Source organism: Pararge aegeria, chromosome 25 (assembly GCF_905163445.1).
Source record: "Pararge aegeria chromosome 25, ilParAegt1.1, whole genome shotgun sequence".
Taxonomy (NCBI): Eukaryota; Metazoa; Arthropoda; class Insecta; order Lepidoptera; family Nymphalidae; genus Pararge; species Pararge aegeria.
In genome coordinates, this window is record NC_053204.1 from 4,620,836 (window position 1) to 4,637,660 (window position 16,825).

Here is a 16,825-nt window from a genome sequence, read left to right on the forward strand (position 1 = left end):
CCCACTGTGCCAATAGGCCGTCAAACGTCAAGTTTTGAAACGTCAAGTCTGTCTATGCAATGCATTGCTAATTGTTGTCACCATCTCTTGAGGATGCTCCGGTGCGGGAGCGGAATGTGCGAAATTCATCACATCTTTCAAGGTTTTTATTATTTTTATTAGTGTTTTTACCTACACTTAAATTATAAAAATATAAAAAATCAATGTGTCATCTCTTGTTTCAAACGTTTCTCATTGTAATATGGACCTTTGAAAAAATAGATCGAAACTGCAACGTTTCCTACTAGATGACGCTACAGTCTCTATAAAACTGATGTGAAAGGCACTTATTTCGGTATCGACGGTAGGTGAGCCGTAGCTTAATTGGTGAAAGCGCTCAGGCCGCGATTGCCCGAGAGTCGCAGGTTCAAATCCTGTCGGTTCCGAAAATTTTTATATGCATTTTAAATTTATAAAATTTTACAAGGTTTACCTGTAATTTAACTTTTTATATTAACCGCGTGCCGTTCACAGTTAATCTCCGCGACACAGCCCGCTATACTTCTCACAGAGTGCACTGCGAAAGATCTGTTTGGTGTAAGCTATAAAGATTGAAGAAGTTATAAATTGCACCGTATTTCGCGGAGTCATCATCATCATAACTCCAACCGATTGACGTCCACTGCTGGATATAGGACTTTTGTAGGGCGATCCAAAATACACGATCCTGGGCCGCTTGTTTCCAGCGGCTCGTCTGTCCACCTTGTTGGGGGTCGACTAACGCTGCGTTTACAGGTGCATAAAAAAAATCATGCTCTTCACACAAAATTTGCCAGTTGCCGGAATCGAACCCACAGCCTTGGACTCAGAAAGCAGGATCGCTGCCCACTGCGCCAATCGGCCGTCTCCTAACATAGCTCTTTCCATCGCCCGCTGGGTTACTCTGAGCTTTCTTATGAGGCCCATAATTAGCGACCACATTTCAGATCCGTACTTCACTGGCAACACACTGTTCGAAGACTTTGGTCTTCGGGTACTGAGGTATATTGGACGAAAAAATGTCACGAAGTTTCCCCCGTTTCGCGCAGTATGTATAGCAAATTAAGCTACACGCTTCACCAATGCATGTTGAAAAATTATTCGCTGCAAGTCCATAACTCCGAGCTGACACTGAATTCTTTTAACAGAAAAACCCAATACCGAAATTCTTAACCCAACCTGGGAATCACACGACTTTGTAGACTTGACAAGACTTTGTAATGCAAATTCAAAGTCAAAAATTCAATAATACCTATCTTTATTCAATTAGGCCCATAGATGGAACTTATGATGCGTATATTACAAGAGAAAAGTGTATATAGTAGTTATGATGGTGATAACCATATTCGTAAACTTAAAACTAAGGTTACGAGGTTTCCAAACGCGCCCTGGTCTAAGAAGAAGCCCGCAACAAACTTAGTCGGATGTTTTTTGTTATCACCGTCTCACACTGTCATTTAAAATTATTAGAATAGCAACCTGGTTAGAGCAATAATTGACACCCACGCTTTTTTTATAATCCTTTATACGATAACGTAATCCTTTATACTATAATAGGACTTTTCTATAAACATATGTTTAAACCAAACTTTTAACTTTTTAAGAGACATCTCCAGAGTTGAACAAGCCTAGATCGACACATCTTTCATGTCGGTGCTACGAATTTCTGCGTATTACCTATTTAAATTTGCCCCCAACAAAAGTGGCACCCCTATTAATGGGGGGAGGGGATGCATTAAGGCTAATTTGCATCCACGGCCGCGATGATCAGCCGCGTTATTGAATTAAATTACACCCTTATCATCTCGACTCGCTTTATGAGAGTGTCCGACGCCATTTTTCCTCGCATTATTCGCGAGTTCACAAGGAATTATTTTGTCGACCTCCCTGACGCAGTGGTAAAAATCATTCATATTTGTTAAGTTAGAAAACTCTTAATAATTGTTAAGATTCATTCATTGTAAAGTCAACATTTGCTGAGAATTCTCCGGTTTCGGAGCGAAACGTGCGTAGAGGTTACATTGCCGAAGATCATTTTGGTGTGGAGTACAAGGATTGGAGAAACTGTAAATAACTCGCGGAGTATAGCAAATTAAGTTTAATTTTCATAATATATCAATCCGCATAGTAACGCCTGCTTCTATCCAATATTCTGATCTGCCGTCACAACACGGCACTTAGGTGATTTGTAAAGACAAATTAACAAAATGGGAGATTATTTGTTTAACTTATCTGGTTTCCAAGCGTAAAATTATACAACTGTATAGTGATAAGAAAAAAATACTTGATAGGTTTTTCAATATCGTATCATATTTAGCGCGGTGATAGCCTATTAGATAGCATAGTAGTTAGGAGCTCGGCTTTTCTTACGGGAGTTACCGAATTCGATCCCGGGCACGCACCTCTAACTTTTCGGATTTAAAAAACACTCGTTTTAAAGGTTAAGGAAAACATCACCATCAACATGCTTGCCTGAGTTTCCCATATTGTTCTTAGAGGCGTGTAAAGCCCACCAATCCGAACTTGGCCAGCGTGGTGGACTATGACCTCAACCCTTGTCAGTCTGAGAGGTGGCCCGTGTTCTGTAGTCCGCTAATGAGTTGATAATGATAATATTTATTTATATTTAATACCTTATCAATTTAATGTAACAACAAGTGTGGCCACTTTATCTTCAAACCAAATGTAAACAAACAAGTGACAGGGCGTTTACATTTTTGTTACGTAGACATACCCACGGGATAGTCATAGTATGCCTGCTAACCAAGAAGGGGCCGTATCGCATCATGTTCAAGTTACGTCGGCGCAGCGAATTCCGGAGGCTAGCTTTGAAACGTGATGCGATACCTTTTTTACCACGCTTCCTATTGGAATTATTTGTAAGGCTAGGGAGCTCGTGCCACAAATCAGCCAAGTATCCTTAATAAGTTTAGTTTAAATATTATAATAATTACTAATATAACTCTTCCTTCCTAATCCTCATATTATAAATATGAGTGTAAGTTTGTTTGTTACGCTTTCGCGCGTAAACTACGTAACCGATCATCATGAAACTATACGCGTATTCTTAGAGGTATCAAAAGTAATATAGGATACTTTTTATTAAAAAAAAATATATAAAATATTTTGATAAAAAAAAAATTGTCATGTATACGACAGGTGTAGACCATGTACGCTGCGTCCTGAAATTTACGCGGGCGAAGCCGCAGGGAATATCTAGTTGTCTAATAAATGTATGTGTCTTAAAATCTTTTTATTCTGCACCCAAATAAAAAGTTTTTAGTTTAGGTAAATTCTTAGTTAACAACGCATTTTACAATATAAATGAATTTTAGAATTAGTTTAAATATAGTAATATTGTTTCTTTAAAATATAAATATAACCTAAAATAAACTATTTAAACTAAATAAAATCTAAAACGTCCTCGAAACCACCGCAGCGAGGCACAGTTCCTAAGATGCTGGCAGCATTGCCCCTTTGGATGGCCAAACTAATTCGTTGGCCAAGGTAACTGCCCGCTCTAGGATCACCGGTAGACTCGATAACCCTTTTCGATAATTCGGTTGGGTTATTTTAATATTTGAGGGGTATATATTTAATTTTTATTTTTACAGGTGAAGACTAAAATTAACATTTATTTCAATTTTCACAAGGCGATCGCCCTGTGATTTGTTTAGTTCGCGGATGAATTGGCCGCACTCTTGTGAAACATACTCCGTAAATATTTAAAAAAAAAAGTTATTTAAATATTTACGGAGTCACTTTTCTCCTCAATTGTATGAAAACTAGTGATGGTCTACGAGTACTTTGTAAGAAAAAAAGGGTTGGCAGGTTGGAAAATCAATATTCAGCAGCACTTAGGTTTTATTGACCAAGCTCGGATGATTGCGGAGTGCGGAAATCGTCTTCGCTTTCTATTTTTCTGCTCGTTTTTCCTATAATAGTCCGGTCAATTTAGACATCCAAGGTTACCAAAATTCCGACTTTGCTGAATATCGTTCGAACTTTTTGAATCGTTATATCTCAAGAACGGTGCCTTCTTAGGATCTGATCTGATCTGATCTATAATTTGTGTCTGAGCTGACTTTATGATAAAACTTACCGTTTTGCGAAAACACGTTTTTGTGACATTTTACATCACCCCTATTTTTTAATCTAATTTGACCGGACTACTAGGTTTCGGTAGATTTATCGCAAAAATTCGACTTGCCCTTTTGTCACATAAAATAATTAGAAAGATCTTTCATAAAGAAATAGAAGTGGCGTCCATAGTTTTGACCAAGGTAGGCATAAAGCGGGAAGATGGCATACAATTGAAAAACCTCCCACTATACGAGTTATATAAATTAATTTGGGTAGGCAGTGCTTTTGTGCATGTATGAAGTGCACGCCACTTGATACGCCGTGTGGTGACGGCAGATCGGAATACAGTTGTCGCCACACTTGCTCGACTAAGAATATACTTAATGGAGAACGGACTGCAGCGTGCTCTGTGCTACTACTAGCATGAATGAATGAATGAATGAATGAATACACTTTTATTGTACACCACATGAACATATAGAAAAATTATTAATTAAAATTTAACAAAAAGTATACAACTGTTGCGATCACCAAACCGTCTGCCCAGTTTGGTGATTAAAGACAATATTCTTACAGACATTCTTCAGCTTGCGGCTCAGGTTCGCCTGGTCGTTCGTATCACGTCCGGTTACTATACTACTATATTGTGTATCTGCTTAACGCATACCCTGGCCGAAGACCAATATGCACTCTAAAAAAAAATTGGTTATTCCTAACAAGATAGTGATTGTTGTGATCAAGCATCTTGATTCCATACGAGCCTAACAAGAACATAGATACATCAAATAAGATGATAATGATTTAAACAGGGGTTTAGAAACAAGCGGCGTCGATCAGATGAAGTAGGCGATCGGCTAGCTTCCTTTATGGTGGAGATCAAGGATATCCTAGAAAGTTTTAAGAACGAGCAAAAAACCAAGTTTGACAAACTTGAAAAAATTTTTTTAGCCGTGGACGATATAAAAAAACAAAATGGTGAAATACAGAATTCCGTGGATTTTCTATCACAAAAATATGACTGTATTGTCACTCAAATAGGAAAATTGGAATCTGAGAAACAGTCCAATCTGCAATACCTTCAGCTTCTAGAGGATAGGCTGGATAACTACGAAAGACTCTCTAGAGCAACATGCATTGAAATCAGGAATATTCCGACTGTCAAATCGGAAACAAAAGACAGTCTTCTTAACACCATCATAGCGACTGGTAAAATTCTAAATATGTCCATCCAGCCAAATGAAATCAAGGATGTATTCCGCTTTAACTCTCGTGACCCGGCATATAAGACTGTGCTTGTAGATTTTAACAGCGTACTTACAAAAGAGAGAGTCATTCGTATGTACAGAAAAACAAGTAAAGAAAATAATCGCCCTACTACAGAAAAACTAAGACTGACTGGACCTCCTAAACCAATTTTTATTTCTGAAAGCTTATCATCCAAGGCAAAAAGGCTGTTCTTCTTTACCAAGGACTTTGCTAACTCAAATCAGTACACTTACTGTTGGACATCAAGCGGTAAAATATATTTACGAAGAAAAGAAGGAGCTCCGGTTATTCTCATTAGGAATGAATCTGATCTGGAAAATCTTAAATCACAAAAATGACTAGATGTTATTCTTAATGTTTTCAGTATTTTTTCGTTATTAATTCTTTCTTCCTTTATTATCCTGTCATGTTTTACTACTGTTGCATATACTCACGTTTTTCGTTATTATGTCTGGGTTTCTTATTATTACATTAAATATCACTCTCACACACAAATACACATAAACAACTTCTTCTACTCATATATACTCGTCGTTCAGTCATGTAATACAGTCTCAATCATCTTACATAGTAATATCCTCGTTTTTTTGTTTTGTGAGATCATACCGTGTCATTTACTTTATATATTTTTGAAACTGTCACGGTTGGTCTTTTCGACGGGTCGAAATGTTGTTAGGGCTAAGGTTAAAAATAAAGATTTTTGAAATGGATGACACATCAAAAATCAATAATGATATAGAAGATATATCAGTGTCAGATTCTTTTGTTTTTCTTCCTGAAACTTGCGAGCAATATTTAAGGGGGATTAAGGGGTTAAAAGTATTCCACGCAAATATTCGAAGCATTAACTGTAATTTTAACAACCTCTTAATTTTACTCAAACGCCTAAACGATACAATTGATGTCATAATTTTATCTGAATGCTGGCTAAGCAAGCTGTCAGATGTACCTATATTAATTGGTTATCACTCTTTTAAATCTAAGCACGCCAATCAAAACGATGGAGTTGTTGCGTACGTACGTGACTCTCTGATATGCTCTGTCGTAGAACCTGATTTCAGTGAAGGTAATTGTTTATTGCTGAAATTTTCGCATCATCTTGCAATTGTTGCTCTTTATCGCTCGCCCTCTTATATTAACCTTACTCCCTTCATAATAAGCCTTGATTCAGTATTAAATTCAATATCCAATATGAAAACTAAAGCTATTATTGGTGATATCAACATAAACATTTTGACATCTAATGATAAACAGACCGACGAATATCTTAACCTTGTTGCTAGTCATGGTTTGTTGCCTGCTCACATTTTCCCTACTAGGAACAACAGTTGCCTCGACCATGTAATGTTAAGAAGTAACAATAAAGCCACCACTATTGTTTTAGATACTCTTTTCACAGATCATTCTCCAGTAATCTTGTGCTGCAATCTTAAAAATAAAGGTCTTACGAAAGCAGCTCGAACTATCACGCGAATAGATGAACCTGCTGTAATAAGAACACTTGAAAAAACTGATTTTTCTGCTATATTTAATACATTAGACCCTGAAACTGCCACTGAGAAACTGGTAAGAACTTTATCATCGGTGGTTGAAGCTAATAAACGTGTGGTTACTGTTCCTAGTAGAAAAAGAATTATACGGCCGTGGATTACTCCAGGTTTACTTCGTTGCATTCGTAACCGTGACAAACTATATCGAAAACTAAAAAATGATCCAAGCAATTCCGTTAAAAAGACAACTTACATGCGATATAAAAATTTTTGCAATAATTTATTAAAAAAAATTAAAACTGATTACGAACGCACAGAATTTCATAAAGCTAGAAATAACTCAAAAAAAACATGGGATCTTATCAAACGCTTTGCAAACATAAAGAATAAAAAATTAAAAGATTTCAATGATCTGATGACTGTTTCGAGTGACCCAGTGTCTTCAGCTAATGAGGTTAATAACTTTTTTGTTAATATAGGTAGTAACTTAGCCTCTAAAATTGGTAATCATATCTGCCATAAGTGTTCTCATGACAGTCACTCAATCTTTCCTAATTCAATGTTCCTAAATAGTGTTGACAGTAACGAGGTCGAGTCGCTCATCCTTGGACTTAAAAATAACTGTGCTGTGGGCTGGGATGGTATATCGACATCAATCTTAAAATCAGCTAGACACGTACTCTTACCTATTATAACGCACGTTTGTAATCTTTGTTTTTCAACTGGCGTATTTCCCAAAGTATTCAAGAGAGCCATCGTGCATCCCATTTATAAGACGGGTCCCAGAGACTGTGTCGATAATTATAGACCAATTTCTGTGCTAAGTGCTCTTTCTAAAATTCTAGAAAAACTTTTGAATCGGAGACTCGTGTCATTTTTAAATGAAAACCAACTACTTTCTGATCATCAGTTTGGTTTTAGATCAAATAAATCGACCGAGGATGCAGTTACGAGTTTGATAGATACCACAATACAGAACATAGACCAAAAGAAAAAGACTATTGGCATCTTTTTAGACCTCTCTAAAGCCTTCGACACAGTCTCTATTCCGAAACTTTTAAATAAATTAGAAAGGTTAGGTGTGCGTGGATTGCCCTTATCTCTATTTAAAAGTTACCTTACTGAGAGAACACAAAGTGTTTCCGTAAACCATGTAACCAGCCATGATAAGAATCTTAATTTTGGGGTGCCACAAGGAAGCGTACTTGGGCCCACTCTTTTTTTGGTATACATTAATGAGCTCTGTCAGTTCACCCTACCAAATTGCAAGATAATAAGTTATGCTGATGACACGGCTCTTCTTGTTCATGGCTTAACATGGGAGGAAGCACGTGGTAATGCTGAATTAGCTTTGGCTAATGTTATAAACTGGCTGTCTTGCAACTTACTAACAGTCAATGTTTCAAAGACAAAATTTGTAACATTTGGACCAAGGCGTTCCTTGCCGCCTGCCTCATTCTCAATCTGTGCTCATCGATGTTCTGTCCCACTTGATAAAAGTTGTGACTGTAGCCGGATTGCGCGTACGCAAAGCATCAAATACCTTGGTGTGGTTATTGATGAGTGCCTCACATGGAATGATCACATTGAATCTGTTATCTCCAGAGTTAGAAAGACAATGTATATTTTCAGAAATCTCAGAAATACAGCCAAAATAGACACTTTAAAATCTATATACTTTGCTTTCGTGCAATCTGTTCTTGGTTACTGCATAACAGTTTGGGGAGGTGCCGGCAAAACTATAATGCTTCGGTTGGAAAGGGCCCAAAGGTCTGTATTGAAAGTGATGATGCTGAAACCGATACGTTTTCCCACCACTGAATTATATAAGCAGGGCAGGGTTCTTTCGGTACGCAAACTATACGTGCTGTTAATTACTCTTCGTAAGCACGGCAATACTACCTATGATTCAGAGTTTGTTAAAAATAAGCGTAGGTTTGATAGGATTTGTCAAGTTGAACCACGCAGAACCGCTTTAGCTGGTCGCCACTCTTACTTCATAAGTTCAATGCTTTATAACAAAATTAATAAAAAAATATCCATTTACTCATTAACATCACGAAAATGTAAAATTGAATTAACGAATTGGCTTCTTAACCTAACTTATGATGAGACTGAAAACCTTATTCAATAATACATACAATCACACCCTCACCCTCACCCACACTCACATACACATACACATACACATAAACACACGCGCACGCACACACTCATATTTAGTTTTTTAAGTACAATTAATTATATTTAAAAAAAAAAAAAAAAAAAAAAAATTATTGATGTATTTATGTAAATGTAGAAAAAAAAAAATTTGAGTTTATCAATGCTTTCAATTGAATTTAATTCAAAAAGTTTTTCGGTTTTTATTTTTATTAATCTCACTAGATTTAATTTAAGTGTATGGTTCTCGCTCCAGAGACGGGCGATAATAACTGCGACTCAGTCTTGCACTATAGCAGTATTATCGAATTTGGGTTTCATGATACACATTACCTTATGTTTGCCTTATTTTGTACTATTTTTAATTTGCTGTGTAACTGTTAATTGAAATAAACTTATTATTATTATTATTATTATTATTGTTTATCATAATTCAATGGACTGGGCAACTGTATTGCTCCTATTATTGTTACTTAACTAAGGCATATTCTTAACTGATTCAATTTACGTACTTGTTTAAGCTAAATAATTAAAAATGATCTAATCATACAAAGAAGTAAATAATAATGGAAACAACGTATTTATTTGTTAGAATCAATGAACATACCTACATTGTTAGCTCAATCTATAATGAACTTGCTGCTATAACTAATCAGCTTTTGTTGTTATGTTTATTATCATAATTGTTATAATTTATGTAACGTCAACTAAGAGAAAATCTCTCTTAGTTGGCTTTCTTTTTTTAGAGTGTGAAGCACCATTATTTCGGCGCATTCGGCATTCCAGACAATATCAGACCTGAATCTACAACGAATTCAGCGCCAGTTATGCTCTTAGCTTTATCACTAGCCAAATATGCTACCATCTCAGCAATCTCACACGCATTAATATTATGCTGTAGCGGTACCGCGGTGGCGAATAATTCCCACAGTTTATCATTTTCCTCGTTAGTGTTTCCAGCGGATAGTAAAATATTGGTCTCTACTGGACCTGGCAATATGGAATTGACTCTGACACCCTTTTCCGCTAAATCGTAAGCCGCGTTCTTTGTAAAATGGGCTACAGCCGCTTTCGACACGTTGTATGGCAGTGATCCTTTACTCACCATTCTAGCCATAACACTGGATATATTAACGACACATCCTTTGCTCTCAATCAATGCTGGCGCCGCAAAATGTGTCATGGCGACCATAGATCTAAGATTAACACTGATAACTTTATCAAAAACACTCAATAAATCAGAATCTAATATGCCTCTATAAGCAATTATGCCCGCGCAGTTCACTACAACGTCAATTTTCCCGAATTCCTTCATAGTATTGTCTACTGCTTGTTTTATTTCTTCATCATTGGATACATCTGCGTGGAATTCCAGTACTTTAGTTTGGCTTAAACTTCCACATTTCTCCGCCACTTTATGAAGGCTTTCTCCATTTTTATCTATCAAGGATAAGTTGGCGGATAATGTCGCGAAATGAACAGCTGTCCCTTCACCAATGCCTGATCCAGCTCCCGTTATTATAACGACTTTATTTAGAAAACTCATTTTGTAATACGCACGTTATCTTTCCACGCAATTATTAGTTCTTGTGGCATTTTATATCTGCTACACAAATTAATTGTTGACTTTGTAATATTAGGCCCTCACCTATGAAAATTTTGATAACGACTGACTAGTTGGAAGAACCATAGGTTGGCACTTGGGTTAAAATTTTTGTTCGAATTGCAAATTAAAAAATTACAAAACATTTATTTGTATTATATAAAGCAAAGATATTTATTTAAACTCTTTATTTGTACACCACTACACAGTTAGGAAAATAAAGGACGAATATTGAGAAATACAAAGACTGGAGTAGAATACAAAAGGCAGCCTTATCGCTTATAAGCGATCTCTTTCAGGCAAACTTCGGATTAGGACGACAAGAGCATAGTCAGTTTCTTCGCTGAAGGTGTTTTTTAGGTGAATTATATACCTACAAAACAAAGTTTAAAAGAGTCGAGTTCTTTTTTTAAAAACAGTTTTGAGCAGCCGCTTAGCATATGATCGCATTACAAATTTGTATGGTGATCACGTCTAGGCCCTGCGAGAATCCTCGGAGCTAATAAAATAATGGATTCTTAGTAACAAAAAATATAAGCCTTGATGCCTGAAATAAAAATTATTTTTATTATTATTATTAGCTACTAAAAAATTATCCGCTGGCCGGAGGTCGGCGTTTGAAGTATTTATTGCATCAATTTCTGAGTACTGCATAAATTATTTAATCAGTCGTGCGCCTACAATTACCTGGTTAAGGTACTTGTTGACGCATGTTATCCTACGACGAAGGATACCGATGTGTATATAAATAAATTTTACCACCATAAGATAGGATACATAGACATTTAATTTCTTATTTTAAATATTTATGGCATAACATATTACGATAAAAAATAAGAAAATACTGCAAGAATGATGAAAATCGCCGTAGTCGTCGTCGTTGTGATGAAAATCATCTCGTTACTTTTGCCACACTTTTATCACAATGTACTGTTATGAAATAAAATTACCTATATTCATTGTTGGCACGTTATCTTACCGCTGTGTATACTAGGTATACCTGTTATTTTTGATAGGTTTACGTAAATAGAATATGTCGGTATTTGAATAGTTTATTTCGAGCAAACCAATAAAAGAATTATATCTACAACAAAACAAGCCAATACAAAATATCCTTGACTAATATATAAAATATACTATGACAATACACACATCACTATCTAGCCCCGAAGTAATCGTAGCTTGTGCTAATATAACTTATGAATATTTTTTATGAATAATATACATAAATTCATCTAATATACTCGTGAATACAAACAAACACCCGGACACTGGTTCTATCTATATTGAGGGCCGTATTGTCGTAGTATATCTATATCTCGGTCCCTCCGAAAGGGACTTCATATAGTACCCCCCTTATTTCAACACTTTTAAATTTAATAAAGCAGCGATACCAGCAAATATACATTCTGTGATTTTTTCTTCGGATTTTCATAGGTATAGTCCTAATACGTAATATTTAGGTATAATAGGCTTAGAAAGAAGTTTGTTATCTCGAATTATTAAATATACCTAAAAATGATAGGAAAATTAATATCTTAGATTACGTAACATATATTTTTTTTATGTGAGTAACAATTATTAACATATCTATATCTTGTAACAGATATAGATATATAATATTCTACTAACTAGCTGCATGCCCGCGGTTGCGCTTCTTGTATCTTAGTATGTAGCCGTGACGTTAGTAATACTATTTTTTTTATTTTTCTAATTTGATGGCCGATTGGCGCAGTGGGCAGCGACCCTGCTTTCGGAGTCAAAGGCTGTTGTTTCGATTCCCGCAACTGGAAAAAGTTTGTGTGATGTACATTAATATTTTTCAGTGTCTGGATGTTTCTTTGTTAGTCACGTTTGAGTACAAACGAAATATATATAAGTTGACTCACTATGTACTATGCTTTCGCTACATAATATTGCGTGGAAGTAATAATGTACGAGTATATTAGGAGTATTTATTTACATAACCAAATGTAAAAACATGTAAAAACCACTATACTACTTAATAATGAGGTATTGAATCTGGTACGACTGTTTTTCTAGTAATAACGTAAGATGCTAGACCTCACGTAATTAATTTATTTAACAGGCTTAGTTCTGCCGCCTATGCAGTGAAGAAGATACGCCACATCACGGACATAGAAACTGCTAGGCTAGTCTATTTTAGCTACTTTCACAGCATTATGTCATATTGAATTTTACTGTGGGTAATAATGCTGCTGATATTGGCACTATTTTCGTGCCGCAGAAGAGTGCTGTTCGTGCGATCTACAAAAATGGGCCCAAGTCATTGATAAGGTAAATTTAAAGATGTTAAGATAACGACAGTTCATATTTGAAATATTAATGTATGTTCACAAAAATATATCTAAACTAGCGGACCCCAGCGCCATCTGTCGGGCTAATTTGTGAATCTAAACCGTCCAGGGTGCCACCCAAACGCATACCAAAAAATTCAGGTCCAGCCGTTTAGGAGTTCAGTGAAATACACACAAACACACACAAGAAATATATATAGAAAGATTTAAGAGAAAATATGACTGCAGTAATTTGAACACTAGAAGCAAAGATAAACTTGCAATATACTAGACTACATGAAAATATTAATTCGTTTAAAGGAAATTAAAGAAAGGAGTAAGCGGTGACAGTGTAATGGTTAGGAATTCGGCTTCACTTTTGGGGAGCAGAGTTCGAATCGCAGCACGCAAGTCGAACTTTCGTAAGGTACGTGCGTTAAGCGTTTTTAAGCAATTAAAATATCACATGCTTCATTGGTGAAGAAACCTGCATGCCCGAGAGTTCTCCATAGTATTCTCGAAGGCGTGTGTCCACCAAACCGCATTGTGCTGGTGTGGTGGACAACGGCCTAAACCCATCTCGTTGTTGGAGGTGATACGTTCTCTGATGAAAAATATAGATGATGAATATGGCATGGCGATCCTCACTCTGTCATATTACTATAGGTATAGGCGGGTAAAGAAAAACCATAGAGCAGAGAAAAATAAATAATTATATTTTACTTAAGATAGCTTAGCGTGCAACATTCAACCGATTTTTTTTTTTATATTTTTATTCCCAAGAACAATTACTTAAGATTAATGACTTTCACCGTACAAGCCCGGCTTCATGTGTTTGATGGAAGATAATGAAAGGAATCGAATGAAAGGGCTCGACTAGTAGAATACTATACACTATGACAAATTTTAAATCCAAGATGGCTGCTACCACAACTTGGCTAATACATTTTTTTTATTACATAATGAATTTTACTTACTATCTAAATAAAACTATAAACTTCAAAAATATTTTACTGTCTGATCAATGGCCTTTTTTCTACAAGTTAGCCCTTGACTGCAATCTCACCTGGTAGTAAGTGATGATGCAGTCTAAGATGGTAGCGGGCTAACCCGTTTAGGAGTATGACAGTGGTATTTAAGACATAATCGGTTTCTACGCTTAAACGCTTAGCGGCTAGTCTTTGTCGGTAGGGTGGTGACTAGCCACGACCAAAGCTTCCCATTAGACCAAACCGGGGAAAATTTAGAAATTATAAATTCCCAAATGTCCCCTGCCGGGAATCGAACCCGGGTCCTCCTACTTATAACACAGCGCTCACCGCCTGGTCGCCTGCTCACCTAGGATATTATTTTTTACTAAGCTTTTGATACACTATGTGTGGGATATTTTAAATATTCAAGTTAATTTCACATCTTTTTTCTACAGATTTAAGAGGTAATGGGTGTACATACATGATTTTATCGTGTTGCACACGCTAACTCTACAAAACAGATTTGAAAACCTCGTTACTATAGTCGTAAATTAACAAATATAGCTAGTTATATTCCATCATCTCACTACCATGTACAAAAATGTACGATATTATCAAAAGACGTGTCTTTTATACGCCTTTTTTAATAAAGAAACATTTGATTTTGACTGATTCACCAACGTGTAGACGCTTAGCACGATTGCCGACCAACGTTGGCTACAATGTTGGCAGCAGCCAGGTTAAATATTTAGTTACAACTAGCTTAATTTGGCCACGCTTTGCTGAGGCTCAGTCTACTTCCCAATCTCGTGGGAATAGAGATAAAATGTATCTAAAATCACCCATATATACAAATGTGAAATGAACTTTAAATTTGTTCCCAAAGTTGGAACAACTTTAAAGTCAAAATAATCGACTACTTTTCGCGTTTCACGGACACAAACATTACATGAAAGCTAAATTTAACCATATAATTTTTTTATGACACATTATAAATCGATTGAATATAAATATAAATCGTAAATCGTATATAAATTATAAATCGATTGAATTATATGGCGACCTCTATTAAGGTACCTTAATACTTAACCAAGCAGCACTAAAGTATGAATGCGAATAATTAACAAAGCGCATGAACAGTAATACTGAGTGGGCGAATTTTATACTAATTGAGCGACTACAAATTCCAAGACAACAAATAAAGCGGAAAACTTTTGTCTCTTTTTTTACGCGCTAGTACTTATATCTAAAGTTAGGTCGGCGACGGCCGATTGGCGCAGTTTGCAGCGACCCTGCTTTCTGAGTCCAAGGACGTGGGTTCGATTCCCACAACTGGAAAATGTTTGTGTGATGAGCATGAATGTTTTTCAGAGTCTGGGTGTTTATATGTATATTAGTATTATTTATGTATATTATTCATAAAAATATTCATCAGTCATTTTAGTACCCATAACACAAGCTACGCTTACTTTGGGGCTAGATGGCGATGTGTGTATTGTCGTAGTATATTTATTTATTGTTATTATTTATTATTACTATCATCTACTACGATTTCGTTTATGATGTTTATTGATTTACGTTTATGTATTCGTATGTAGTTATTGGTATGTAGGTTTATAATAATTTTACACCACCTATTTGTTCTCGCTCTTGTTGTCTCCTAATCTTAAGGTTGCCTGGCAGAGATCGCTTTTTAGCGATAAGGCCGCCTTTTGTATTCTACTCCAGTTTTTTTGTGTTTCTCTCTATTCGTCCTTTATTTTCCTAACTGTGTAGTGGTGTACAAATAAAGAGTTTAAATAAAAAAAAAAAAAAATACGATCACAAACCAGCCTGCCCAGCGGGTTTTAGTCCAATAGTGGACTTTTATAGCCTATAAATAAGAACAGGTAAGATACACTTACAAGCAATTATAATGCTCCATACTACAGACAATTAATCAAAAATCTTTCAGATATCTGAGTAATCCTTATCACTACTAATATTATAAATGTCAATGTAAGTTTGTTTGTTACGCTTTCACGCAAAAACTACTTAACCGATCCTCATGAAACTTTGTACACATATTCTTGGAAGTGTTAGAAGTAATATAAGATACTTTATATCCCGACATTAAGCTGGGTTCCTTTGGGAGAGGGGGATGAAAGTGTTTGACGATTTTACTCTATAACTCCAACAAATTATAACCGATTTAAAGAATTATTTTTGTACTATATAGGTTTTAATATGTGTTTAATTTTGCCCAAACTGTGTAGATCTGATGAATGTGGTTGGAGATATATTACAGAACTCTTCAGCGGACAGCAGCAAACCCCTCATTTAAGGCTTAGCGATACTGAATGCTTTAATTTTTTTTAGAACTACAACTAAATTGAATGCCACATAAAAAAACAAAATCAAACGCAGACGAAGTTGCGGGCAACAGCCAGTTATAATATAACTTAATATTATAATAGTAGCCTCTTTTCACCCACATACATACATGAAGTTTCAAAAGTGCTCTACTTGAAATAAATGAATTTTGAATTTTGAATTTTGAATTCTAAAGATACTACGAGGGGCCCACTCAAATATTATACGATACTTTAGACATCGATAATACTACAGATTTTACTCATAGTAAAATCTTCCGGAGATGTATCACACTCTGTATACTAATTATGGAGGGTAGACCGTAGAGGTAAGGAGAGTCATCTGTGTATATGAAAAAGTGTCGTCAAAATGTATTAAATTAGGATGGCGCCACATTTGCATCAGGGTAACTCTTAAAAGAAGCGCCAAATATAAATATTGTTAGAGTAGGCTTGAAAAATAAACAAGGAAGTATGGAGATACAAGGAAGTAAGGTTATATTTACCACAATATTTTGTACAACGTAAGTTGTTGAAATTCTCAATAATTAACTACTTTAGTCGATAATGACGTTAAATTTTTTAA

The 16,825-nt window shown here is 35.7% G+C and overlaps 2 protein-coding genes across 2 annotated transcripts; one reads left to right on the forward strand and one right to left on the reverse strand.

The window, feature by feature from the left end:
• Window positions 1-4,967: 4,967 nt before the first annotated feature.
• Window positions 4,968-5,705, forward strand: LOC120634741. The gene has a single exon (XM_039905516.1). The coding sequence runs from the start codon at window positions 4,968-4,970 to the stop codon at window positions 5,703-5,705; it is 738 nt and encodes a 245-aa protein (XP_039761450.1).
• A 4,072-nt stretch (window positions 5,706-9,777) lies between these two features.
• On the reverse strand, window positions 9,778-10,571 carry LOC120634742 (2-(R)-hydroxypropyl-CoM dehydrogenase-like). Its single transcript, XM_039905517.1, has one exon. The coding sequence runs from the start codon at window positions 10,561-10,563 to the stop codon at window positions 9,778-9,780; it is 786 nt and encodes a 261-aa protein (XP_039761451.1). The 5' UTR covers window positions 10,564-10,571.
• Window positions 10,572-16,825: the final 6,254 nt, after the last annotated feature.

Bases quoted from the DNA above. Each gene is read 5' to 3' on its own strand.
- LOC120634741 (XM_039905516.1), top strand. From the start codon at position 4,968: ATGGTGGAGATCAAGGATATCCTAGAAAGTTTTAAGAACGAGCAAAAA.
- LOC120634742 (XM_039905517.1), bottom strand. From the start codon at position 10,563: ATGAGTTTTCTAAATAAAGTCGTTATAATAACGGGAGCTGGATCAGGC.